The 27,329-nt window shown below is 42.2% G+C and overlaps 2 protein-coding genes across 4 annotated transcripts in view; both read left to right on the forward strand.

Moving 5' to 3' along the window:
- The first annotated feature begins 896 nt into the window (after positions 1–896).
- Positions 897–23,597, forward strand: LOC110300690 (beta-defensin 14). Of its 3 annotated transcripts, none has more exons than XM_029480842.1 (4): positions 897–1,054; positions 22,200–22,315; positions 22,411–22,521; positions 23,349–23,597. In XM_029480842.1, the coding sequence occupies exons 3-4, from the start codon at positions 22,464–22,466 to the stop codon at positions 23,492–23,494; spliced, it is 204 nt and encodes a 67-aa protein (XP_029336702.1). In that variant the 5' UTR covers positions 897–1,054; positions 22,200–22,315; positions 22,411–22,463; the 3' UTR covers positions 23,495–23,597. The 3 variants fall into 3 exon arrangements, with proteins under 3 accessions (XP_029336702.1, XP_021026607.1, XP_029336703.1); XM_021170948.2 differs by having other exon boundaries at positions 22,200–22,293; XM_029480843.1 differs by lacking the exon at positions 22,200–22,315.
- Positions 23,598–27,016: 3,419 nt separating this feature from the next.
- The window catches only part of LOC110300661 (beta-defensin 4), a 2,250-nt gene continuing 1,937 nt past the window's right edge, over positions 27,017–27,329 (forward strand). The window contains exon 1 of the mRNA XM_021170916.1: positions 27,017–27,097. Coding sequence (XP_021026575.1) covers positions 27,040–27,097 — 58 coding nt within the window. The 5' untranslated portion in view covers positions 27,017–27,039. The remainder of the gene's footprint in view (positions 27,098–27,329) is intronic.

Below are 27,329 nucleotides of genomic sequence, written 5' to 3' on the forward strand. Positions count from 1 at the left end.
TGTGGATGTGTTTATGTGTATGGTGTCTGTGTGTGTGTGTGTAGTGAGTGTGTACACCTGCTCATGCCATGTGCACATATGGAGGCAAGAAAAATTGGGGATGGGTTCTCTCCTTCCCTCATGGATGTTAGAGTAGACCCCAGGTCACCAGATCTCTGCAGCCAGTGGTTTCATTGGCTGACCCCACCTCCCAAACCCATTCTGCTATTTTAAAAGAATGTGTTCCTGAACACTCAAAGCTCTGTGGGACCCCTTGTGTGAAATTTCCTAACAGTGGGGAGTTTGCCGTTCTTCTCTGCAGGCTGTTCCACTGTGGGGGAACAGGTATTCTTAATACCTAAGAATTAATGAAGGGAACTAATGAAGGTGAGGGGTGCAGAGGCTCACTAAGGGAAACGCTGAATCAGAGACCCCATGCCAAGCTTTCTCTAGATTAGCAGATAAAAATCCTTTCTTTCCGCGTTTCTGCATACTGATTGTCCGCGTTTCTGCATACTGATTGTCCGCGTTTCTGCATACTGATTGTCCGCGTTTCTGCATACTGATTGAATCTACTTTGCTTGCGAACCAGCTGAACCTCCTTCAGGGTTCCTGCCTGATTCTCATCCCAAGTGACAAAGAACACTCGACATTCTGGCTTGGCCATTCTTCAGCCTCTTCTCCGTGTATTCTTTATTTATTTTTCTAAATATCATTCCTGGAACTGCACAAAAGGAAGCCTCGGTCAGACACACCAGCCTCTCTCGTTCCCACAGAGAGTAGAACACGTGTGCCCATCATGTGAACGCCTGTCTGGGGAGGGCGCTGGCTCCAGGTTCAGCCTCTGCTCTGAGGTTGTGAAACTCCTGCCCACAACAGGAGAGTCACCTCTCCAAGCTCAGCAGAACTGGTAACAATAAACCGGAAGTGGCAACGGGTGCCGAGATCAGAGCAGGATCCGGAGCCTGGTTGCTCCCTCGCAGAAGAGGCGTTCCTGGTCTTAACACTTCTCAAGCTTAGAAGAAGCTGGGCTAGAAAGCTGAGGCCCCAGCACAAGACACTACCAGCTATCCAGGTCAGAATGACCCTGCCTTTGGTGGCTCTGGGTGGGACTCTCCACAAGTAAAGCGATGAGGAAAAACTCCTCTTTCTCCCTCATTCCACCACACATTCTAAACAGGCAGCAAGAGCAGTTGAGAGCCAGGCCAGACGATTTCATAAATCCATATTATATACTCACACTGTAGAATATATTGCTCACTGCACGGCATGTTTTAAAGTGTGTTTGGTTGCTGTTTATTTTATTTATGTGGACATTTTTTCATGTAGTTCAGGCTGATCTTGGGCTCCTGATACTCACAAACCAAGAGCTGGGGTTCCAGGTGTGCACCACCACACTGGAGTTATTCGGTTCCTACAAGTGTTCTACTGTAAAAGGTGCCTCTGGACTCTGGAGGGATCGGTTTAGACTGCCTAATGAGTGCCGAGGACAGCATCTATTTCCCTTCTCCATATCATATGTTTTCTATTATTATTAAATGGAAGCATTTTGGACCTAAACAGTCCTCCCGGCCCAGTATTACGCTAGGTGCTGGTGGGCCGCGCGTCAATACCAATAATGACCACAAGAGGGCGGGCCGTCACTGCTAATGACTGAAGAAGGGCTTTTTGGTTTTGGTTTTAATTTATATTGTATTTATTTTCTCCACGGAAGCTGGTCGCATGGTTAAGGAAAAATCCTCTGGATTTTTGTAGGATTCAGAAATAATTTCATTTCTAGCCTGGATTTCTTAATACTAACTGTGATGTACTTTATCTCTGGTCTTCACAGGTTAGCCATTTACTCTAGGTCACTCTAGGGAATGAGAAGGAATTCAGTTCAGACTGATTCATTGGGATATTTATCAAAGCATCTCCTCGAATATCCTGTTTGAAAGTGGGGTCCAGCCAAAGCTTCAGATAACAAACCAATAGTCCATCTGTGTCCCGTGGCTGTGACCAGCAGGGTCCTTCATTTAATGTTCAGCAACCAGGGGGCAGGTCCAAGGCAGCAGGTACACAAGGTCCCCAGCGCTGGTTCAGCGTAGGGTTTGTGGGTTCTTACAGCCTTGGCCAGCAGCAGAGATGTGCTGCACCGATGCCTCCATGGAGGGATTATACCAGATCTTGAGAACTTCAAAGTGTGTATGAGGTGGAGGTCAGCTGTGGCCTTGACTGTGCTGCCTTCAAGTCCCAACACACTTTCAACTAAGATTTACCTGCCATGTGCTTGTGCCGGGACCCTGGAAGCAGCCGTAAGGGACGCTGGGAAAAGTAAGAGATGTGCGTAGTCCTCTTGATGAGCCTGACAGGGCCCCTTCTATTGACTCTGGAAACAGTCAAGGTGCCTTAGGGGTCAGGCTTGATGCAAGAAACCATTGCCAAATCCTCAGAGTCTGCACAGCTGTTCAGGTAACCTGTAGGGGACTCTGGCTTCCTCTATGGTGATGGCACAGTCAGTCGTGGGGCCGGCTGTTCCCTCTCATGCTCAAGGGTGGCGTTCACAGTTACCCACTCCAGGTTCCCCTCCCAAGTCACTGCTGAGCATGGTCATGGTCGGTTACTCTGTCTCTTTATTCCTTGTGCCTTCCAGGCACCCCTGTTATAGGACTCAGCCTTTTGCCCCCAAAATCTGTTTCCAGGAATGTTATTCTCATTAGATTTTGAATTTAAAGGCCCGGTGGATATATAAAGGGTCTGGCCGTTATAAACACTACCATTTTACACTTTTACTAACTAAAGACAAATACATGTGAATTCTTGAACTAATTAATCCAAGCCTGAACACAGGTCTCCTTCAAAGCTCGGCTCCTCTGATGGTTCACCTAGAGTCTGCTGTGCGTGAAGTCGCATCCTTGGCAGGGGTTCTCAGCCTTCCTAATGCTGTGGCCCTTTAATACAGTTCTTCATGTTGTGGTGACCCCCAGTCATAAAAATTATCTTCATTGCTACTTCATAACTGTAATTTTGCTACTGTTAGAAATCGTAATATGATTTGTGACCTGCAGGTTGAGAATCACTGCCTTAGAGGATCAGAAAGACACGAAGGGTGGTCCCCTAGTGTCCCCAGGGGTGACTTGCTATTTCTTTCCACCCATTACCCTGCTATAGTGGGAGAGATTATAGTATTAGCCCCACCAGACACCTTTCCAAGCCAAACCCTACCTCCTGATGCTGAAACATAGTCATCCAATACAACTCTCTTGGAGCCAGATGAGACACACATTTATAAAAGAAATGGTCAAAACATTCCCAATGGGATCCAGAAGATAACTTTATCAGCAGTATCACAACATGTCAAAACATCAAGTTTATTTATTTATTTGTTTATTTTTGGAACTGTCTTCAGAGTCCTTCCACATAACAGGCCAACAAAAAGTCTTCTCCTGCCTAGAATCTGGTTTAGCAAGACCACACAACTTCTCTTCCAAAGGAATCCAAGTCTCTAGAAGCTAGGAGGTCTACCACAGTCCTCTGCCATTTTCTTCCCTCCAAGGAAAAGCAGATCGTTGTCAGCCCACAGACACTGAAAGGATCTCTAAGTTCCTGAGTCATCGGGGTGGCTGGAGGCCAGGCGAACCTGCCAGGTTCCCAAGCTTCCTGGGAGACACCCAGTATGTGTGAGCTTACAGGTTGCTCTGCAGGTGACTCCGTTGGAGGCTGTCATGTGTCATGCCCACGAGGAAATGTGCTTCCTTCAGCTGAGTCTGAGAATTCACAGGGCGCTCTTCCCATGAGCAGAGCAGCCAGGGCTGGTGGTTTCTGTACTATGCACAGGGAGCAAAGAACATCAGTGTGGCCGGACCCAGCACGATGCAAAACTCAGATGAGGTCTTCCCAGCCAGGTGCAGATGAATTCTGGTAAGGAATGCCCCAAAGACCTGGTAGCATTCCAAAGCACACCCAGCTTCACCCCATATCTGCTGTTTGTCACTATGACAAAACACCCAGGGCACGTAACTTCTGTCCATTTGTTATTATTTAGCATATGGAGTATTACTGTGACATTTCAGACATAGTCTTTTAGAGAGTCTCTTCCCCCTTCTCACTCATCCCTGCTGCCCTGATTCCTCCATGTAACCTTCCTCCTATTGTCTTCTCCTCTGAGCACCTCATCCTTCCTCTTCCACTAGTTTTACTCTCTCTGGCCTCTTTTCTAGTTTTAACCACTAGAGGAAAACATGAGGAGTAAGTCTAAGAGACTCGGCCTTTGAAGAGAGAGGGGTTATCTGGGCTCAGGCATTTGGAGCTGAGGCTTTGATATTTTTGTTCCTACAGAGAGGTAAGACAGCAAGGAACATAGGAAGCAAAGGCAGGGGGAGAGGACAGGACAGGGATTAGAAAGAGGAGGAGGGTGAGGAAGAAGGTGAGGAGGACGGAGGAATATGAAGAGGTAAGGGTGAGGAGAAGGAAGAGGAGGAAGAGTGTGAGGTGGAGGAGGAGGAAGGGGAGGAGGAGGGGAAAAGAAAAGTGATGAGAACAGCCAGTCTCCTCAGAGGCATGGCCCTTACACTAAGACCCTCTCACTAGTCTCACTATCCCAAAGGGTCCACTATCTCCCAACAGCACCGTACTGGCCCTGATCCTTGATCACCTTCCAGCTCCGGGGGTGGGAAGCATTAGTCACTCATGGCTTATCGAAGCCCTTTCTGCTACAGTTTCTGTGCTAAGCACTTCCCACAACCTTCCTCAGCTCATCTACAGAGTGACGTGAACTCGTCTGCGATGCAGACAGGATGCCTAAGTTTCAGACACGTGGAGTCCCTTACCCACAGTTGCAGAGCTTCTCTGTGAGCAAGCTCATTTCTGATCTGTCAAGGAGTCTGCAGAGACTTTTAGTGTGATTTTATATATATATATATATATATATATATATATATGTATTTTTTATTACGTATTTTCCTCAATTACATTTCCAATGCTATCCCAAAAGTCCCCCATACCCTCCCCCCCCACTTCCCTACCCACCCATTCCCATTTTTTGGCCCTGGCGTTCCCCTGTACTGGGGCATATAAAATTTGCGTGTCCAATGGGCTTCTCTTTCCAGTGATGGCCGACTAGGCCATCTTTTGATACATATGCAGCTAGAGTCTAGAGCTCTGGGGTACTGGTTAGTTCATAATGTTGTTGCACCTACAGGGTTGCATATCTCTTTAGCTCCTTGGATACTTTCTCTAGCTCCTCCATTGGGGGCCCTGTGATCCATCCAATAGCTGACTGTGAGCATAAAGAACTCAAGAGGGTGGACTCCAGAAAATCAAATAACCCCATTAAAAATGGGGCTCAGAGCTAAACAAAGAATTCTCACCTGAGGAATACCAAATGGCTGAGAAGCACCTGAAAAAATGTTCAACATCCTTAATCATCAGAGAAATGCAAATCAAAACAACCCTGAGATTCCATCTCACACCAGTCAGAATGGCTAAGATCAAAAATTCAGGTGGCAGCAGATGCTGTGGAGGATGTGGAGAAAGAGGAACACTCCTCCANTGTTGGTGGGATTGCAAGCTTGTACAACCACTCTGGAAATCAGTCTGGCGGTTCCTCAGATAATTGGACATAGTACTACCGGAGGATCCCNCAATACCTCTCCTGGGCATATATCCAGAATATGTCCCAACTGGTAAGAAGGGCACATGCTCCACTATGTTCATAGCAGCCTTATTTATAATAGCCAGAAGCTGGAAAGAACCCAGATGCCCCTCAACAGAGGAATGGATAAAAAAATGTGGTACATTTACACAATGGAGTACTACTCAGCTATTAAAAAGAATGAATTTATGAAATTCCTAGGCAAATGGATGGATCTGGAGGGCATCATCTTGAGTGAGGTAACACAATCACAAAAGAACTCAAATGATATGTACTCACTGATAAGTGGATATTAGCCCAGAAACTTAGTATACCCGAGATATAAGATACAATTTGCAAAACACATGAAACTGAAGAAGAACGAAGACCAAAATGTGGACACTTTTCCCCTTCTTAGAATTAGTGTGATTATATTAAAGCGTATGTTGAAACCAATTTAGCACACCTCATATTTTTAACAACCAGAATGCAACACACTCGTTTATTTTTATATTGTCTATTGTTGTCTTCATCTTAAACTGACTGAGCCAGGTAGGTGCAACATGTGACAACGAAGTCTAAAACTTTTAGGTCTTTACAGGCAAAAGAAAGCCATAACTCGAGATACCTGACTCATAACTGGGCATGCTGGTTGTCAGTAGATATAGTTGAGTTGGTAGATTGCCCAAGGTTTCTGTATGGTTAAGGGCAGAATACCAGTTTGATTCTCACCACTACTGGAGAGAATGAATTTGTCTAAATCAACCCACAAAATACACACACACACACACTCACACACACACACACACACACCAACACACACACATGAAAGAAAGAAGGAAAGAAAAAAGAAGGAAGGAAGAAGGAAGGAAGAAAGAAAGAAAGGAAGAAAGGCATATAGCTATGACCCTTTGGAAGTCAATGTTTCATAGATGTGCCTGACTCTGAAGACAAATGAGTCAGCCACAGATCCCAGGGCAGGAAGATGGATGCCTCAGTCAGGAAAGCAGTTCATGGCTGGGAGCTAATCACGATGCAAAACAGGACCAACCTGCCGTCCCCCTTTGGTGGGTGTCTGTGAAAGGGCTTTGGTATTTCTGCCAGATTTTGGGTGTTTCTGGATTTGCAAGGCTGGAAATGAACCTGGAAAACCACCTCAAACTGCTTTAGAGTAAGAGCCAAGGAACTCTTGCCCTATCTTGGAAGACAAGAAGGAAACAGACAGGACTCAAGGTGGTCCAGGAACACTGGAAATTTTCTCCTATTATTGCCTGGCAGCAGGAGTGGTTGGCAAGTGATTTTAACCCAAATTCCCCACACTCACACAAGCAGCCATCTTACCCTGATATGTGAACTTCCAACGAGGGCTTGAGCCCATTACTTGAACAACAACAGAGAGGAACTGAAGCACAGACCTTCTGGCATGTGCCTGCTACAGGGGTGGAGCCAATGGGAAACAGGCAAGAAGGACACACTCCCTTATCTCTCTCATGTCTTGGGAATCTCTAAGAATCCATTTTGATAGTTATACCTAAGTTCCCCAACATGGTCTCTGAGACTCCTCATGTCAAATCCTAAATTCAGTTTTATTCAGTTTTTTAATCAGCACAACACATTTCAGATTTCTTAACCTTCTATACCATTTCTTTCCCAGATTTTGTGCTTCTGTTTCCCATGCCCAGTGTACTTTTGAACTTTCCAATGTATTGGCCAGACATCCTCTTTAACCACCATTCTCAGTGGTAGCACACACCAAAAGTAGCTATCTGCCGCTTTGGACCAGCTGCTACCTGTCCAGAAACTCAGAGTTGGACCATTCTTTCTTCCATCCTAAACTGGTATTTTACTTTTGGACAGAAGAAAGAAAGGGAAGGAGAGAAGGGCATGGAAGAAAGGAAGGAGGAGAGGGGAAGGGAGAGGAAGGGAGGGAAGGAACGGAGGAGGAAAAGAAGAAACAATGGGAGTTACACACACACACACACACACACACACACACACACACACACCACAGACTGGCATCCAGATAGATAAGACCCTTCAAACTGTGGGAACAGTCAACAAGCACTGGTTGTTCTTCCTGTGTTCTTTTTGGCTCATTCCCCAGCAGTAGGATGAAGGAACCTAAGGAAGAAGTAATGAATGCCAGACCAGGTGGCAGGGCAACCAGTGAGAGAGAGAGACAGTTAAGGAGGAAACACTCCTAGTCTCTGGATGGTGGACCAGGGTACAGGTTACTATGGAAGTTCTCGAAGGAAACATTTCTGAGTCATCGTGTTCCTCTATAGAGGGAGTGTCTCTCCTTCCCACTCCTTTCACACGTGTGCCACCCCTTATGGCAAGGAAGGCACTGTGGATGGTAGCAACCTGGCTGCAGATAAGCACTGTCAGACAGTACAGACCCGGGCCTTTCCCAGTGGATGGAAGGCATTGATGAGTCAACCCAGGGCTTCCTGAACCCACATTTGTCAAAACAGTTGGAAGCTGTGAGAGTCATGATGACTCCTTCAGTTGACTGCACTGTAATGCTTGAGGCTGGGTGTGGCGAATGTCACAGGTGAGCATAAACATAGGAACCAGAAAGTGCCTCGTTTCACTGCCGCCCTCCCTGTGGTGTCACGGGGAGGAGGCTGGAAGGACGCAGGTTCTTCCTGCCACTTACGAGGCAAGGCTTGTCTGTCCACTGCTCACATGCCCTCACCCTTCAGGAATCAAATTCCTCCAATGCTATGATGCTCATCCCATCTTTGGAGCTTTGAAATTACTATTATACCCAGTTCCCTTTACTGGGATCTGACCTATGCAAGTGCTGTAGCTCATTTGACTATTTTATCAAGATACTGGAAAGGCACCGCTTTTATATCTCGAGGTGACTGACACCACCTACGCCGTGGAATTCTAGTTCCTCTTTAGCAGCTCATGAGTATCCCACAGCACTGCTGTTCTGTGGCTCACAGGAGGTTGATGGTGTCAACAGCTTCAGCAACAGCTCACTGTGGACAGTCATAATCATCTCTCTTTGCCTCAGGTCCTCAAACTCCCTAACACACCTGCCCTGAACATGTCAGATATGAACAGAAATATCTCCAGTCTTTGCTTAGAGATGGTAAAAAGCTGAAGCCAAGCATGTATACAACTTCTTTTGATTCTAAAATAAAATACCCCTGCCTGAGCCTTCTAAAAAGCTGGTTTTTAGAAGTGCTGTCTGATGTGCTCCAGGCTCAGTCTCTTGCCCAAAGCTATTCATGCTCCTGCTCCATCCATTCTTTTTCTCCCATTTACTCTCAGAAATTCCATTTCTGACTCTGTTCAGGAATGACTATCTGAAGACTCTTTTAAATCACTAGACTGTGTCACTCATCATGAGGAGCAGCAGGACAGCTGTGGGTGTATAGTGATGCCTGCGCCAGGGAGGATGAACGATGATGGAACTGGGATCTCAATGGCACTCTGTCTAGGATAGCATTGGTCCAATACCTTGGGCTCCCTCCTGTGTGCTTTCTAGCATGAGTGTGGATAAGCTCATCTCTTTATATCACAATCCTGCTGGGCAGAGTGCATTGCTCTTTAGGATGGGCATCTGCCTTTCAGGATAGTACAGCCATAATGAGGATGACAAGGGGAATGATGTCCTCATTGCTAAACCATTCCTCTTTTCCCAGAGCCTGGGAGATGCATTTGGTGTCTTCTGCATTCCACCTTATAATGTGTGGGGACATTTAAGACACACAGTTTGTTCTCCCTTTGTATTGGAGGTGGTAACATTGATTCTTGCAGTTAGGAGCCAATGAAATGGTTGCATCTTCCTTAGGAAGGTGAACAAAGGAGGTTCAGACATTCAGAAAACAGGAAATAAAATGTAGGGCATAAGACAATCTAACACCTTACTTAATGTAACTAAATTGAAATAAAATATGTAGAGAGATAATGTATAGAAATAAAAACACGTGTAAAGAAAAAGGCTTCTCCCTTTGGGTAAAGCCTGTCTCTTGATGATAAGGGGAGCTCTGCAGCATCCCCATGCCACTGCTGATGTGAAAAATCGGCAGAGCTTGAGAGGGATGCCAGATTATTGGTTTCCATTCCACAGCCTTCTCCTTAAAAGGCAGACCCCAGTATATTTTGGAGAAAATCTAAAACATGGTTTTGGCTGCTGGCATGTCTGATGGCATGAGTAACCCATAATTCTGACATATAAAAGATATGTAGCACTGACATTGGTTGATTACAGGCATGTGCCACTCTCCCTAGCTTGTATGTAGGTGCTGGGAATTGAACTCTTGGTCAGGGAAGTTCTAGTGAGGCCAGCCTCCGATTGAAGAAACAGAATACATAGCATGGATATTAGGTGGCAAGGATACTGAAACCATCATTGAAACTGTGTGCCAGACCCATTTTCTCCTGAATGTACAGTGGAGTTCAGCAAGCTACAGCCTAGCAGTTAAGTCTAGATGCTGCCTGTTTATGTAGATAGTGTTTTATTGGGATAGAGCCATAAGGATTTGCTTCTTGTTTCTGATACACTTTGTATTATACCTGTAAAGTCAAGTAGTTGCAATAGAAGTTATGTGGTCAGGAAAACCTGAAAGTCTGTCTAACCTTGATAGAGAAGACTTGCTGATTCCTAATGGATGAAATTGCTCAACTGTGAAGAATACAGATGAGAGGCCATCTCATGGTTGAGACACCATGAGTAAATTTCTCTTCAGTGCCACAGCCTGTACTTTGATAAGGGGTTAGCTGTAAATTCTCAAAACCAGAATTGCTCTGTGATCTATTGAATATGTGAGGCATGTCTTCAGGTCCTCAATCGCTTTCATTCATAGTCCACAACTCACAGTCACTGGTCTTTCCATTAAGAAAATGAACTTCTGGATGGGTATAAAAACAAAAGGGGAGCTCAAGTAGTAAAGGGGGATTTTAGATTCATCTATCTTGGCCTCCAAATTTGAGCTCAAAACTTTAGTCTCATTCTTCTTGCAATGCAGATTACAATATTATCTTCACATCATTTGGGCCATGCCTTTAAATTCAAATTAAAAGGAAAGTTTCAGCTACTACAGTGTTGGGTATATAGTCACAGCTCTGTTGGGTACCAGTCATCATAAACAGTCAATGTGTTGCCCTTGCCCATTGCACCATTAGTTAATAAGTTCATTTAAATAACCAGTTCTAATTACATGATTATGTCAGACACTATATTAAAAAATAACCCCTGGGGATATGAATAGGAAAACAATAAGTTAAATTATCTCTCTTTGCAGATGATATACCATATATTATACCTAAGAGATTCTAAAATTTTCATCAGAACTTCTAGAAACAACCAACTATTTCAGCAAAATAGTAGGGTATAAAATCAACTTACAAAAATCAGTAGGCTTTGTATAGACCACTAACAAACACACTGAGAAAGAGATTATGGGCATACCCCCATTTACAGTAGCATCAAATCTGAGCAATCAGTTAGTATGCTATCTATATAGTAGCATCAAAGACAATAAAATATCTGGGAATAAATCTAACCATGGAGGTGAAAGACCTACATTAAAAACTTCAAATCTTTGAAAAAGAGATTGATATAGACACTAGAAAGCAGAAGCTATCTCATAGTCATGGATTAGTAGAATTTATATTGTGAAAATGACCATCCTACCAAAGGAAAGTTACAGATTCAATGCAATGCCAATCAAAATACCCAAGAGCACCATCTTAAAATTCATGTAGAACCAGAAAATATTCTGGATAACTAAATAAACACTAAGCAAAAAGAAAAACCCTGGAGAATGTGCTATTCTAGACTTCAATATATATCATAGAGTTATATTAATAAAAAAGAATATGGTATGGCATAAGATATTCATGTAGACTAATGGAATTAAATAGAATACCCAAACATGAGTACTTATAACTGCAACCAAGAGACATTTGATGAAGAGGCAAACAAACAAACAAACAAACAAACAAAAAACAAAAACCAAAACCAAAACAAAAACCCCCAAAACCCAACCCAAACCAAATCAAACAAAAATCAAAACATATGCTAGAAAAAGATAGCTTTTATAATTAATGGTGCCGGAGAAATTGGATGACTACATGCAGAAGAATAAAATTAGACCCATATCTACCTGAAGAAGTTAGAGCCAATTACATCAAAGACCTCAATTTGAAACTTGAAACACAAAATTGTTAGAAGAAAACAAAGATAGTCCCCATAAGATATAAATGTAGGAAAAGATTTTCTGAATAAGATTCCATTAACCAAGGAATTACAGTCAATAGTTGACAACCCAGCCATCATAGAACTAAAAGCTTCTGTGCAGATAAGGAAGCAGTAAAGTGAAGAAGAAACTCAAAGAGTGGGAAAGAATCTTTGCCAGCTATATATCCACTGGAGGATTTATATGTAGAATATACAAAGAAGAAGAAGAAGAAGAAGAAGAAGAAGAAGAAGAAGAAGAAGAAGAAGAAGAAGAAGAAGAAGGAGGAGGAGGAGGAGGAAGAACAACAACAACAACAACAAAAGTCAAGGAAACAATGACCCAATTTTAAAAAAATGAGCCATGGATCTAAACAGAGAGTTCTAAATAGAAGAAATAAAATTTGCTAAAAATTACATTTAAAAAGTGTTCATCAAAAAAAAGGTGTTCATCATCCTTAGTGTGATAGTTTGAATAAGATGCTAGCCTGTCCAAAGACTCATTATGTGTAAATATTTGGTCCCTAGTTGGTGGAACTGTTTGGGAAGAATTAGAAGATGTGGCCTTGTTGGAGGAGGTATGCTCTGGGGGGTAGGCTTTGGAGTTTCATATCCCATCCATCCTCAGACAGCTATCCCTTCTTCCCCAACCACACCCCATGTTTGCGGGTCACATGTGAGCTCACAGCTACTGCTCCAGTGCCATGCCTGCTTGCCTGTTGACATGTGGCTCCTCATGATGATCATGATGATCATTCTCTGAAACTGCAAGCCCAATGAACTTTTTCTTCTAAAAGTTACTTAGTAACTAGGAAAATTCAAAACAAAATAACTTTTTAAAAATTCAACTCACCCCAGTCATAATGGCCAAAGTCAACCAACAATGAATGCTGGGGCATATGGGAAAAGGAGAACCCTCCTCGACTATTGGTGGGAATACACATTGGTGTAGCCACTTTGGAAACTAGTGTAGAGAATCCTCAAAAAACTAAAACTAAATCAACCATATGACCCAGGTATACTAACCCTTCACACATGCCAAAATGGTGTGAAATTCTACTCCACAAATATTTTCTCAGGCATATTTGTTGCTGCTCTATTCTCAATAGCTAGGAAATGGAAACAGATGAATGGATAATGAGAATATGCACGATTCAGCTGCAAAGGAAAATAAAATTATAAATTTTGCAGGTAAATAGATGGACCAGAAAAAAATTGACATTGAAAAACTCGGTTCCAGAAGGACAAATACCATATGTTTCCTCTCATCGGTAGTTTCTAGCTCTAAATTCTTGGATGTAAATGTCTTTGCTAGGCTTTCTATTACTGCAGTGAAGCACCATGACCAAAGCACAACTTAGGGGAGGAAAGGGTTTATTCAGATTATACTTCTACATCACAGTTCATCATCAAAGGAAGTCAGGACAGGAATTCAAGCAGGGCAGGAACCTGGAGCCAGGAGCAGATGCAGAGGCTATGGAGGAGTGCTACTTACTGACTTGTTCTTCATAGTTTGTTCAGACTGTTTACTTATAGAATCTAGAGTCATCAGCCAGGATGGCCCCACTCATAATGGGATGGGAGCCTTTTTATAATTTACTAACCAAGAGAATGCCCTAATAGCTCAACTACAGCTTACTATTGTGGAGTCATTTTTCTCGATTGAGGGTCTCTCCTCTCATGAGTCTAGCTTGTATCAAGTTTATAGAATACTAGCCAGTACAGTGCATATACAACATGGAGTAACCATAGAAACTAGGAAAGTATAAAGCGACTTTAGGGGGAGAGGATTTGGGAGAGGGATAGCAGGATATGTTTTAGGTCGATAATATGGAAAATGGGATAACATGAATAGGACTCCATTTTGGGGAGGCAGAAAGGAGACAAATATATAAGAAGAAGGAAGCATGAATGACTAACAAACACTGGATTATTTGATAAATCCACAAGGAGTTGCATCATTTAATATTTACCTAAAATCATACTATATATAAGCCACTTACTTAGGCTGACAATGTTCCCTGTAAAGCTATAAACTATAAACCCCAGGCATGAGAAACCTACTTTCAAATGGTTGTGGGGGGCAGTCCAAGTGATTCCCAAAATACCCTGGTTGAAGGCCTATTGCTGAAGACACTACATGCACTTAGGCCACAGGAGGAGCTGGAATGATTCATGCTGGCTCTGAGCCATAGGTCTCTCTTCTATGGTCTATCTTCTATGGTTCCAGAAAATACTATGCAAGCTGCCAAGAGAGAGAAACAATTATTCAGTTGCAACATCTATGAACCATGAAAATTACCAGTATGGCAAGATAAACGGACGGACGGACGTGGAAACCTAGCAAGCTTTGCAGGTCTAATGGGGGTCACAGACCTTAGAAAAGAACATATCACTGTCACTTGCTAGACCAGCAAATTTCCATACTACAATCTAAATCTCATTCTCATGCCCATAAATTAGTGCAGCAACCACCCCAACCAATGAAGTCTCTCTTTCAAACAAATGGAGAGTATCACAGAAGAGATGTCTGTATGATTGTAAGACTCAGAACACCAGGAAGTCTGCTATGAAATAGCCTTTCTTAGAAATGGCTGCATAAACTAGACCAGACCAATGGCAATATCAATAGACATTTTAACACAGAAGGGAGAAATTCTCTTGGGGTCCTTCCACTAGACAAAACTACAGGCAACTAATGATTGCTAGGAGAGAAGAATTAACCTCTCTGAGAGATGTACCCTTTATGAGTTAATTAAAAGCAGAATGGTCAACCTTGAAACTATATACACACCACCAACAAAAACAGATTCAGAGAATTCTGTTTATGTATATTGTGAACACACATACATAAACACACATATATGTATAATACACAATAATAGCAATAATCAAATAAAAAGAAGCTGTCAACCTGAAAGTGGAATTCAAGGGAAGGTATCTTGGAGAAGCTAGAGGTAGGAATGTCAAGGGGAAAGTTATATAATTCTATTCCCATTAAAACATATTAAAATTAAATAATTTAAATAAAAATAATCTCAGGGCTCCCACCTTTTGGATACATGATTTTCTTGATCTCAGACCTCAGCCTATTAATGAGTTGACTTCAAGATCAATTCATAAGAAACATTTATGCCTTTAAATCTCCTGACTTCTTGAGAATTCACACACACACACACACACACACACACACACACACACACACACACACACACACGATCTCCTGCCTTCTTTCTATGGATGTGTAGGCTGTTGGCAAAAATTGCTTCATGGTGAGGTCTCTTTGGGGCTGTGTTATGAAATGCAGCTGGATGACCTGATGAGAGACAGACCAAACCAAAAAGTACCACTGTGTATTCGTCCCCCCTGGGCCTGATCCGATCCCTGGTAGATGTATGGAAGAACGTCCTAGGGTCAACCTTATATAGAATTTGGTGTTTTATCCCTCACTTAATTTCAGTCTTAAGAGTCAGAAGTCAATCCCTGTGGAGTTGGATGTGATTTTGTAAACTATGACATATCTATATCACTGCTAAGTTCAAATTCTTAAACTAGTTTGAACATGTTAAAAGTGGCTGTGACTGCATACAGAAAGACTGTGCAAGATCACGCCAGATAAAAATCTCAGCACACATGAGTGAGGCAGTCACTAAGTTCCACCTCAAGCTGACTTGCTCTTGGCAGTTGATGGTTACCAGAAGAGGCGTGTCAGTTATCTTCAGAGTTGGAGCACCTTAGAGAAAGTCCGTGCTCCAGTAGGTGGCCGTTTACCCATGCACATATTGGCAACATTGAGTGAATTCTGTGGTTTTTGAAAAAAAAAAAGGAAAATATGAATTATAGTGGAGGGATAAGGATGGAGTTAATCAAAATACATTCTATGCGTGTGCCAAGTTATCAAACAACAAATAAGGAGGGTGTCTTCATTCTCTCTCTCTCTCTCTCTCTCTCTCTCTCTCTCTCTCTCTCTCTCAGTCTGTCATGTCACCCCAATTCTCCTCTGCAAGGGTACCCTCATCTCTTACAGCGTCGCTGCAGGTATCATGGCCAGCAGGGAAACAAAACTCGAAGAGATGAGAATGAAAACTTGGTCGGGCTCTCATAACAAAGCTTAGGCATAGCGACCTAGAAACTTCCTACCAAAGTAGCAAAGTACCTGTGACCTTTACAATAAGAATGGGTTCTATTGGCTGATAAACAGAGAGCAGGGCGAGGGTCACGGGAGGAAGGATTTGTAAGGAGCATAAGGATAGACTGTTGGTGGAGGATGCAAATTACACGAGGCCTCTCTTGAGGGTTTCTAGTCACTGAGAGACAAAAGCTCGGGATCAGGGCCTGAACGATGCTCAGGATATTGGAAGATTCAGGAAGGCAGGCTCCATAGACTAGCAAAAAGATCACTGGGTTGTCAGACCACATCCACTCCAGCTGAACCGGTGATCAGGAGCCATTCATCTCTTTCCTTTGCGTGATTGACATCTTGGTTTCTCCAGTGCTTACTCGAAGCAGTACCTCCTACACTCGTCTTCCCCGTGTTGTGAATAGAAGCCAGGCAGTCTTTCTAGCCTGCTTCCATCCATTACTTCAACTCAAGCTTCTTTCTTCTACATGACTCTAACTCTCACGTTCATGAATTTGCTGCATTGGCATTGGAATACGACAACTTCTCGATTTTCTTGGTTTCCTGGTCTTCATTTCCACAACCATCTAGCCTGCCTTCTACATCAGTTTACCTGTAAACTTATTTCTACATGATGTACTGCTGTAAATTTTCTGTGTGATTTTCATTATCTGAATAAGATCCTTTCATTTACCCTCCTCCTGCCCCCAACCCTCCCTAGGAATTAGTTGTTCTCAATAACATTTGCCTTGGAGTGTGTGAGGTTTCAAAATGTTCCTGAATTTCAAAGAGTAAGGGAAAAAATAGGAAGCTACTTTCTCATGAATCTAAGGAAACAAACAAAAAGACCACATCTATACAGATTATCAGAAATGGTTACAAGTAACATAATATACCCACTGTGAAATTGGCAAAAGGTTCAATTTCCATACAAGCTGTGCTCTGAGTCAGCACACAGTACTGAGTGGGGAGGCTTTTTATCTTGATGATGGAGCCATTAAGACTTGATATTTCAGACAGGCTCTGAAGATTGTGCAAACCATCATGCAGAAACAGTTGTATGGATGCAGTAAGTGATTGCATTTGAAAAATTAGAAAAATAAGAAGGATTTTAAAAAGGGCTTGAAGTTCCAGATTCCATAAACTGGGAAGTGCAAGTGTCACTCAAAAACAAACAAACATACAAACAAACAAAAAGAACAAAGGGTTTACCACTAGCTAAAGTAAAAGAGAGGCACCAGATACCAAGCTGCCGATTATCAAGCAGGTGTGGAAGACAGTCAGAAAAGTTGGGAAACAGTCTCTACCGTATGCCAATATGTGTGTGGTAATAAGAGAGGATCATAGAAAACCTCATCTCTAATTGAGAGAGTGAGGTATTTTATCATCTTCTCTAAGCCTCCATTTAATTATCTGTAAAATACATTTAACTCTACCAACCTACTGAATGATTCCAGTGGAATCAAGGCATTTATACTGCTTAGCGTTGTGTATGGTATGCACTTGATAATGACTGACAAGGATGACAAAAGCAGGAAGAAGAAAAGGATTCAAATTCTTTTTTTTTTTTTTTTTTTTTTTTTTTTTTTTTTTTTTTTTTTTTTTTTTTTTTTTTTTTTTGGTTTTTCGAGACAGGGTTTCTCTTTATAGCTCTGGCTGTCCTGGAGCTCACTTTGTAGACCAGGCTGGCCTCGAACTCAGAAATCCGCCTGCCTCTGCAGGATTCAAATTCTTAAAGATGTTAACATTGATCAAGATTGGTGATAGGAGAAAGAGTAGATGGCCCATGAAGAATTAAAATCAGCAACCAGGACTGGAGAAAATGGAAAGTGTATTTCCTTACCACTTCAATCTCTGTGGGTTTTCTATCATCTAACTTGAAAATAGTGATGGACACAGATTCCAAATACTGAATAACATTTATTTTTGATCCTTGTACAGTCTCAGTCCCTAAGGTCCCAAGAGAGGGTATGTTACATGTTTTCTGGGTGTTGAGTTGAAGTAGAGGGGTACCCCATAGGTCATATGATGTAAAGAGACCAAGTAAGGTGCTTAGGCAAAAAAGCCATTGGATTGAACATGTAAAAACACTGGTGAAGTTTAAAAAGAAAACTTGGATGGTTTATTGAGACTGATGTCAGGAAATAGTAGGTTTTTGGGTAATTGGGTGAGTACAAGATAGGTACATACATATAACTTATGGGTAAAGGCCTCTATAGATGGAGAGAGAGAGAGAGAAAGAGAGAGGGAGAGGGGAAGGGAGAGGGAGAGGGGGAGAGAGGGAGAGAGGAAGAGAGGGAGGGAGATTGAGATTTGAACAAAGGAGTAATGGAGCAGTGGTTCAGAGTTGGGTTCCTGTGGTATGGAAACACATCTGAAAAAGGAAATTATTCTCTGAGACAAGCAGAATTAAGAATGGGTAAAAAAAATTTTTTTTTGACTAAGAGCCTATATGAAGATTTACTGGGCAACAGTGGTGTGTTTCAGCCCTGTTAAGCTAAATCACATAGAAAGAAAGTGTGCTAGGAAATGCATTCCAACCGTGGATGCATTCAGGATTAGCTGTGTATACCAAGACTGGGGAATCATGGGTTCCTGGGCAGGGCTTCTCGGAATCTGTTCTTTGTGCATGCATCAGGGGCCTCTGACATTCACCAAGGCTTCTGAATTCCAGAATCTATCAGTAGGACCCGGTCCCTTCTATTGTTACAAGAAACACAGTGCTTAAGCAGCTGCTGCAGAGTGAATCTGGGGCTTGGCACCACTTCATCTCCCAGTATTTTGAATCAAGCATGCCTAATCCCTTTTCTATGTGGCAAACCTCTGCTGTTTCATTTTGATCACAAGTCCTGTCCAGTGAAGAAAAAGAAGGAACCAATTTTTAGAAGCCTGCACAGACCCTTTTCATCTTTTCTCAAAATTGTGCCCTATGAATTAACTGTTTCCTCACTACATTAACTCAGGGGACACTAATTTCTTTTTTCTGATAGAAACAATCTTGAGTGTGCATATAAACCATAATATGCCCTTGCCCAGATTTCCCAGGGAATCTTGGATCTTCTCTACAGTGATCTGGTCTCTCATCTCTGTACATAGTATTCACTGGCTTAAGTCTTGACCTCTGGACAACACAGTCTTCAGATTCTACTTCTTCTAATCCCTGGAGGCCACATCTCTCCATGCAGTTTTGGTTTTCACTGTTCTTCCTGTAGTGACTTAATCAGGCATTAGAAGCTAAGCATGATGCTTTCTGGAAAGGCAGCCATGAGGGCAATTTGAGGGTTTGGGTAGGTGATCTGGCAACCTGTGGAGTTGGTGACCAGTGTGAATGTAAGTTAGTTTTGTTAATCTCATCTCTCATCTGGAAGCCAAGCAGCATAAGTGTCTGCTATCACAGTAGGATATTGTGGGTGCATGGAAACTTGAAAGGATTAAACATAATCTCACTTGTAGAAAGAACAGAGAAGCTATCAGTGAAGTCTCAACAATATAGATATCCAGACAAGATTTGAATAAAGGCAACACCAACACAGATGCTAACATGCAAGGGAAAAATTTCATGGGGATCCAACCCTAGACTAAGAATTACAGACAACTAAGGAATTCTAAGAGTAGAGGAAAATAGTCTTCCTTGAATAAAAAGTCCTCCAGTTGTTTATACGATTCCAAGTGATCCGCCCTGAAAATGCCAGCTCTTCAGATTAAGTGCATTCACTCTTATAAGAAGAGGATCAGAAGTGGTAATAGAGGAAAACTATAGTATTCTACGAAGCCTGAGCCTCGTTGACTCTCTGTGAGACTGCTACGTCACATGAATGGGCTTGACCACAACCTTAACAAGAGCTAGAGGACCTGCCCTGCCTGTGTAGGGCTGTTATTCCTAACAGAAGTTCTTAAGCTGTGAGACTCTGCTCTAGACCATGATTTTGCTGTGAGGACCAGCAGGCAGAATGTTTTAGACCCAGTGAATGTTTCTAGGTTGAGTCGAACATCCCACAGTGGTCAAGCTCCAACAGTCATTGGATAGCATTATTTACAGGGAGATTATGTAAATACAAGTCTTTTTTAATTTTTAATTTTTAAGATTCATTGACTAAGTTGTGTGCACTGGTCATCTTCTTTGTCTCCATGTAAGGAATTATTGGTTAGATCAGAATTCTAGGTAACTTGAATCTTAGCTTTAGTCCCACCATACTAAGCTTTGTTAACTAAATCAAATACAGACGTGTCCCAAATCTTGGCCACTATTCACTGTTTCCCCAAATGCTTCTGCACTTCCCACCTCTGTGATCTTGCTTCTGAGGACAAATCATACCCATGTGACTGCCTGCACTATTGACTCTACCATAAAGTGAGTCCTATGACTCAGGATGAGCCAGGGATCCTTTGTGGTAAAGTTTTATCCCTGCTTTGGACACTACACCCTCACCTTCTCTCTCTGCTTCTTTCACACTGATATAATGGATGAAGAACAATATCAGTGTTCAAAATCCAGTGGTGTTTAAGCCATTGAGCCACGGGCGGACGAGTAGGCCTATGTACAAGATATAAAACCTCTGAAAAGCCTTTAGTCTGATGATGGCACAAGCTGTTGGTTCATATAGCCTGGTGTTGTCACACAATTACCAGTGTGAAACAAGACCCATGCTCTCCCTAATCTGCCTCTGCTATTGTGAGTTAGCTTTCCAACTGTACCTTAAAGGGAAGATAGTATCTTCTAAAGCTTCAAGCACAGCCAAGATATCATTGAGAGATATGAGACCACAGGAAAACACAAAGCAGAACAAACAGAACTTGTACAGGGGTTAACAAGGAAAAGTGACTTCTATTTTGAATGAACCTCTTCTGAAACAATGGTGGCACCTTAGAAAGGCTTCTCAGACTTCAATGTTCAATGGCCCATGCCATAGCCTAAGGTTCACCTGTGGAATCTGTTTTCCACATGGAAAAGTGAGGCACCTCCACTTTTAGTGGAGTGATGGGAAGGCCCAGTGACATGTGGTTGAGATATGGTCATTCTCTGACACCCAAGGCAGTGCCTGTGTCTTTTGTAATATATAAGACATAGTATGCTGCCACGCCAACACTCATCTACTTCCTCCATTTCAAAACATTTCCTACAGCCGGTGTCATCGTCAGACCGAAGGCTTTTCAGAGGTTTTGTATCTTGTATGTAGGAATAAACACTGAAGCCTCTATGCCTTAATCACCAATGAATTTTGGCCACTGATATTGTTCTCCATCTACTATCTCAGGCAGAGAGAGAAGGTGAGGACAGAGTGTATACCATGTAAGAGGAAAACTAGATTTTAAAAAGACAGTGTCTATAGGTCCTAAGTATTCCTAAATCTATAGATCTGAATCTACTTCTCAGCATGAGCCACTAGTTTCTACATTTGTACAGTCCTGTCTTGAGTATGTGCTATTTTTTCTTGTTATCACCTGTGCTATAATTGAACACCTGCTCATAGACTTGAGCCCACTTTAAGATCCCTGAGAGAAGAAATCAAGATTTGTCCCTCTTCCCATCCTAGGTATCCCAGTATTTTGAACCCATTTCTTCCTAGAACTAACACACTCAGGACCTAGGATTCACTATAGTTGCATTGACACATTGCAACAACTGGGATCTCTTGGTGGCATGATCATCTGACTGAATAGATTATCAATACACATACAAAGTGATAGGATTCCTCAACATTTAAGTGTATTAGTCAAGAATCTATTGACCCTTCAGCTACTGAATTGATATCTAGTAGAATTAACTGAACATTGGCCTTCTTTAAAAGCTCATAGGTAAAAAATACCTAGAAGTCCTCCATGCTTTTTGTAAGCCTCTCTGGTACAAAGAAAAGATGAATACTTACCATTATGATATACTCTCCTCTCCCTCTCCCTCTCCCTCTCCCTCTCCCTCTCCCTCTCCTTTTAAATGTAAAATGAAACACCTCAACTCCTGAATCTAGGTAGTTTTTGGACAATGGTGAAGTACAAGACAGGTTTTATTTAGACTAGAGAACACCTATAACAAAGGCTTTTCTATATAGTCCAAGTTTCTTCTTGTCTTTACTATCTGAATTCTAGTTCTGTCTCTTAATTCTGAATACATTCAAAGCTTAACTGATTTGGTTCTCAGAAGACTCTTAAGTCTCTTTTGGGATTTTAGATAGCTATAGAAAGTATAGGATTGTATTCAAAGGCAATTCAGTCCCAAGCTACATGTCCTGGGGCTATACCCCTAAAAAGAAATATCTTGGCTATCTTTTCCTTATCAGTTCTATCTCTACCCACAGCCAGAAATTGATCTGGAAACATGCTCAGGACCTGGATGACCTCAAGAGAGTTGCAACAAGTTTGACTACACCCCTCAGGCTTGCAAATGCCTGAGTGAGTATGTGTGTTTTTTGCGGTGAGAGACACTGGAAAGACACGTCAGGAAATATGTCATGCTGTCATCATGGTGACATTACAAGAATTGTACTCATGGCTTACCTTGTTATATAGGTGGATAAGCACACGTTTTGGCCCAGTCTCAGCTTGTTGGGTAGCAGTCAACTATGAGGCTTCATTATCTGCTATTTGTATTCTTCATCTTGTTCTTGGTGCCTGCTCCAGGTAAGAGGGGTTGGGAAATAAGGGGTGGAAAGGGTTCATAACATGTAATTTAGTCTGATCTTCTCTGTTCTTCTGGGTGAGCATGAAATCAGGTGGATTTGCTGAATGAAAAGCAAACATCACCAATGGTTTCTTTCAACAACAATCAGTAAGAGCCTGAAAGCAGGCTTCTGTGTCTGTCCTGTAACACTCTTAAAAGACTAAATACTGCCACAGATGCCAAATCTCCACCTGCCTCATCACTGGAATACTATTAATGAGACCATAGAAAACTGATGTGAGATTTTAATTCTGACAGAAATGAACAGTTTAGTCTGGTACCCAAAACCACTATGTATTCCAATGGGCTTAGTGGTTGGAGGTAGAGAGAGACACGCTGGGCTGCTCTACAAAGGTACTAGAGACGATGGTAGCCTCAATTCCCAGTTCTTTTTTTTTTTTTTTTGAGTTTTGTATTTTTTAAATATTTTTATTAGGTATTTTCCTCATTTACATTTCCAATGCTATCCCAAAAGTCCCCCATACCCTCCCCCCCACTCCCCTACCCACCCACTCCCACTTTTTGGCCCTGGCATTCCCCTGTACTGGTCAATTCCTAGTTCTTATGGGAGGTTTAGAGACCAGGCCATTGTATGTTCACAGCTGAGATGTAGCCCATAGAGACATTTGTTTGTTTCCTCCTTAGATCTCCTTTAACTTTACTTGTGATTTTATAGGAAAAGAGAGACAAATGGAAAATGAAACTGTTTCAGTGGTGCACAGTTTGCTAGATCCAGTGCCTTTCTAACACTCTTTTCCTAAAATATTCTTTTCTTTTACTCTTGCAGGGGACGCATTCATACCAAAAACCCTCCGAAAATTTTTCTGCAGAATAAGAGGTGGCCGGTGTGCTGTACTTAACTGCCTTGCAAAGGAAGAACAAATAGGTCGATGTTCTAATAGCGGTCGAAAATGCTGCCGAAAGAAGAAGTAGAAGACCCTGACTCAGACTTAGAATATGCAGGGTGAGGGTGGGGGAGGTCCTTCTGGGAATGTATAAAAGGAAAATCAAGTTATTATATATTTTTTAAAAACTAGTAGCTTAATCTCTTTGAACATTCTGGTCATTGTTAACAAATACACAACTAAGAATGACACTAGACTCAGTCTGATTTGAATGAAGCAGCATCTCTGCAGCAGTCTACAAGATACCTAAGCTCATATCCCAAGGGAAAGGATGCCAATAGGATATGTGTGCATGTGTGTGTATGCATGTGTGTGAGAAGAGTGCTTGCATGAGTGTAAATGCATATGTGTGTGTAACATGTACATAAATATTGTAGATATATGGAATGTACATACATATAGAATGTACAATCTATAATTTTATACTCCATTGAAAGTGGAGTTATTATCTCTTTAAATACACCCTTTGAATCTTAACTATAGATGTTTTCAACTTTCTGGCCTTCTCCCCAGGTGCATTTTCCTGAAACTAAAATGTTAGTTCACCCCAGGTCAACCTTAACCCCTTCTGAAACTTTTGTTCAGAAAAATAGGATTTTCTGCTGCTCTGGCATTTACTCTGGTACTTCCTGCTGGTACACACTCTACCCACACATTTCTTAACTATAGTGTACCCCCCCCCTTCTAGGAGCTGTCTTGTAGTCTCTTCTTCCTCAAAACAGCAAGTTTCCCAATTAGGAGCAGTCTTTCCCTAGATGTGCCTGCTGCGACGTCTAAGTCCTCTATCTATGACTCCTGCTTGTTTTTATTTTTTCAAGATGATGATTTTATTGATTATTTGGGAATGTGACATTATGTACCTCAATCATATTCACTTCCCAGCCCTCCCAGGTTTGCCCACATCCTTGTGATCCCCCCAAAAAGATGATGATGATGAAGGAGGAGGGGGAGGAAAATGAGATATACAAGTCCAATTTGGGCTGCCTGTATACTCACTTAAGCATGGTCAAACTTCCAGTATCCAGACTCTTAAAGAAAACTGAGTCCTCTGCCACTCACACCCTCACCAAAAGCCTTCAGTTGTTTTTGATCTGTGGACATTCATATATCGCCACCTTCCACATTTTGTTGTATGGTTCTTAATTCTTAACAGCACAGACTTGATTTCTATTTCTAGACATTTAGTACCTTGACCATGCAACTGGTTAACAAGCATGCTTTGAGTCAAAAGACATTCATACAGCTTAGAGCTGCTTTCACTTTATTTGCTGTTCTCTAGATGTTGATACAGAGTGATTCAGATAACCCAGTCAGTAGTCTTCTTCCCTGACAGCACCATGCAGTTAGAGACAATAGCTAGGCTCTTGGTGGGGAGCACCCTGTTAGAGGGGGCACACAGACAGGATAGCCAAGCTTTCAGCAGGGGCAGAAGAACCATCCTACCTCACAAAGTTTATAGAACTCATCTTCTGACAAGCTTTGTCAGTTACCATTGTACCCACTGCATGAAGCTCATAGGAAATTAAAACTCATTTAGGTTTGCACATGTCCTCACTCCAAAAGCTGCATAATCTTATCTCTAGGTTTTGGTGAGGGGTCTTTTTTTATGATGGTTGTGTGGTCTTCCAGAATTACCACTGGTCATTCTGCCTTTGAGGGGAAAAAATCCATTCTGGAGATTTCTTTCACATGGACTTAGTACGATGAATACAGAAATAAGAAGTCACCTTAGCTCATGGAATGAGAGAAGCATGAGCTGCAGCCATAAGAGTTCTTGAAGAGACATTCAGCTCACCATTCCCAATAGCTAGGCTGCTGTCACCATCTCTTTGATGTACTTGTCCTCAAAAGGAGAGGGGAAAGGGCACTGCCTACTCCCTCCCTTCCCCTCCCCTCACACCAAGTATTTCAGATTATCTTTGCTTCAGCCTACCTCATTCAATGAGTTCAAATCAGTATAGACAGCATCCAGGAAAGTGCTACTGTCTGTTCCCTGGGATTGCAACAGGACTTTATGGGAAAAACCACACTCGCATGGGTGGATCTTTAAATGACAGAGCATTGTTTTAATAGTAATTGGAGGCAGTTGAGTCATCCAGAAAAGGATGAGTTAGAATTAATGCTAAGCATGCTCATTTAGGAACCACTACCTTCTTGCAACCTCTAAGCCCAATAAAGCCTCTCCTCTACATTATGGGAGTTCCTTAAGATTGCTTGTTCAAAAGTAAAATGAAATCTATGAATAAATGGTCACACTAACCTAATTCAAAGTGTGTGTTTAGATTTAAAATGACGCAGGGGGGAGAAAAATCAATGGCTACTGAGACCCCATTTGTAAAAATGGAGGTATACAAATGCTGGCCAGATACTTTTTCACATATATAAACAGGTCTGTGCTGTACGAGGTAATTTTCCCTAAAGAAACATAGGATGACATAACTAGGGAAAGGTTTGTTGAAGTTCTGTGATTCAGGATTAAAAAAAAAAAATCACCAGGTGGTGGTGCACACCTTTGATTCCAGGACCCAGAAGGCAAACAGGTGGATCTCTGAATTGGAGGCCAGCCTGGTCTACAGAGTAAGTTCCATGACAGCCTGGACTGCACAAAGAAACTGTGTCTCAAAAATAAAAATGTTTTTCCCATGATACTAGGGAGTGACCCATGAGCCTAGTGTGTGATAGGCAAGTGCTATCTAACAGAAGACCTCTTCTAGAATGCCTTGACCTCATACCAGTTTGAGATATGGTTTCACAAGTTTGCTCAGGGTGTCTACAAAAGCAATTGTGTAGTTCAAATGGCCCTCCTGCCTAGGCCTTCTGAGTAGGTGAGATTACTGGATATTCACTGCTATACTTGGCTTGGTTGAGATCCTCTATATGCTCATCACCTGGTGGCTAGAAACAGGTACTCACAAGTTTCTTCTAGGTGGGCATGGGGTCCTATGTTCAGATAAGATGTTACCAATGCATTGCTTTCTCTGAGACAGGAAACAGCACACCTATCTGACTCCATGTCCATCACATTGGGTGGATGGTGAGTTGCTTGAGATTTTTAGTAGCAAATGAACTTCAACATTGAGCAGTAACTTGGAGAAATCTGAGACTAGACCCATGTACTACCCTCAAAAAGCTTGGGGAACCTTGACTTGGCTCACATTCTGTTGTATCCAGCAGCTGAATGTGCCCAAGACTAGAGAGATCTAGGTGAATTTAGTGCCCACTGAGTCCTAAGCCTGTTGCCAGACTCTGAGATGGTCAAGTCAAATGTCTGAGATATAGGCAAATAAGCTCCAATTGTAACCAGTAAGTCTGTCCCAGAACAGCATGGGTCTCTCCCACCTAAGAAGTAGAGCAGAAAGCTGCTCTTGGTGAGCAGTGCAGGAGGAAATTATCACACTGAATGTGCTCTCAAAGGGCCACTCCTTGACAAGAGACAGGTGCTCTGTGTTTCACAATAGTAATTACTGGGGGTTCTAGTCAGTGTGGATTCCAATGCAGGGGGCAGCACCTGGCACTATATAAGGCACTGAGCTCAAGTCCCTCTGCATCTCTGCATCTCACCAGGCTTCAGTCATGAGGATCCATTACCTTCTCTTCACATTTCTTCTGGTGCTTCTGTCTCCACTTGCAGGTGAGTCAGGGGAATAGGGTGGTCCCACACTGATATGAAAGACAGCACCCTACCCGGTGTGTGTGTGTGTGTGTGTGTGTGTGTGTGTGTGTAGCTTTATGTGTCTCTGTGTGTGCCTCTTTGTCTTTCTTCCTTCCTTCCTTTCTTTCTTCCTTCCTTTCTTTCTTTCTTTCTTTCTTTCTTTCTTTCTTTCTTTCTTTCTTTCTTTCTTTCTTTCTTTCCTTCCTTCCTT

This window comes from Mus caroli, chromosome 8 (assembly GCF_900094665.2).
Source record: "Mus caroli chromosome 8, CAROLI_EIJ_v1.1, whole genome shotgun sequence".
Classification (NCBI taxonomy): domain Eukaryota; kingdom Metazoa; phylum Chordata; class Mammalia; order Rodentia; family Muridae; genus Mus; species Mus caroli.

What these genes read in the sequence shown, in the direction of transcription:
- LOC110300690 (XM_029480842.1), top strand. Translation starts at nt 22,464, where the DNA reads ATGAGGCTTCATTATCTGCTATTTGTATTCTTCATCTTGTTCTTGGTG. An exon ending in GTTCTTGGTGCCTGCTCCAG is followed by an intron (nt 22,522 to 23,348) that starts GTAAGAGGGGTT and finishes TTACTCTTGCAG; the next exon opens with GGGACGCATTCATACCAAAA.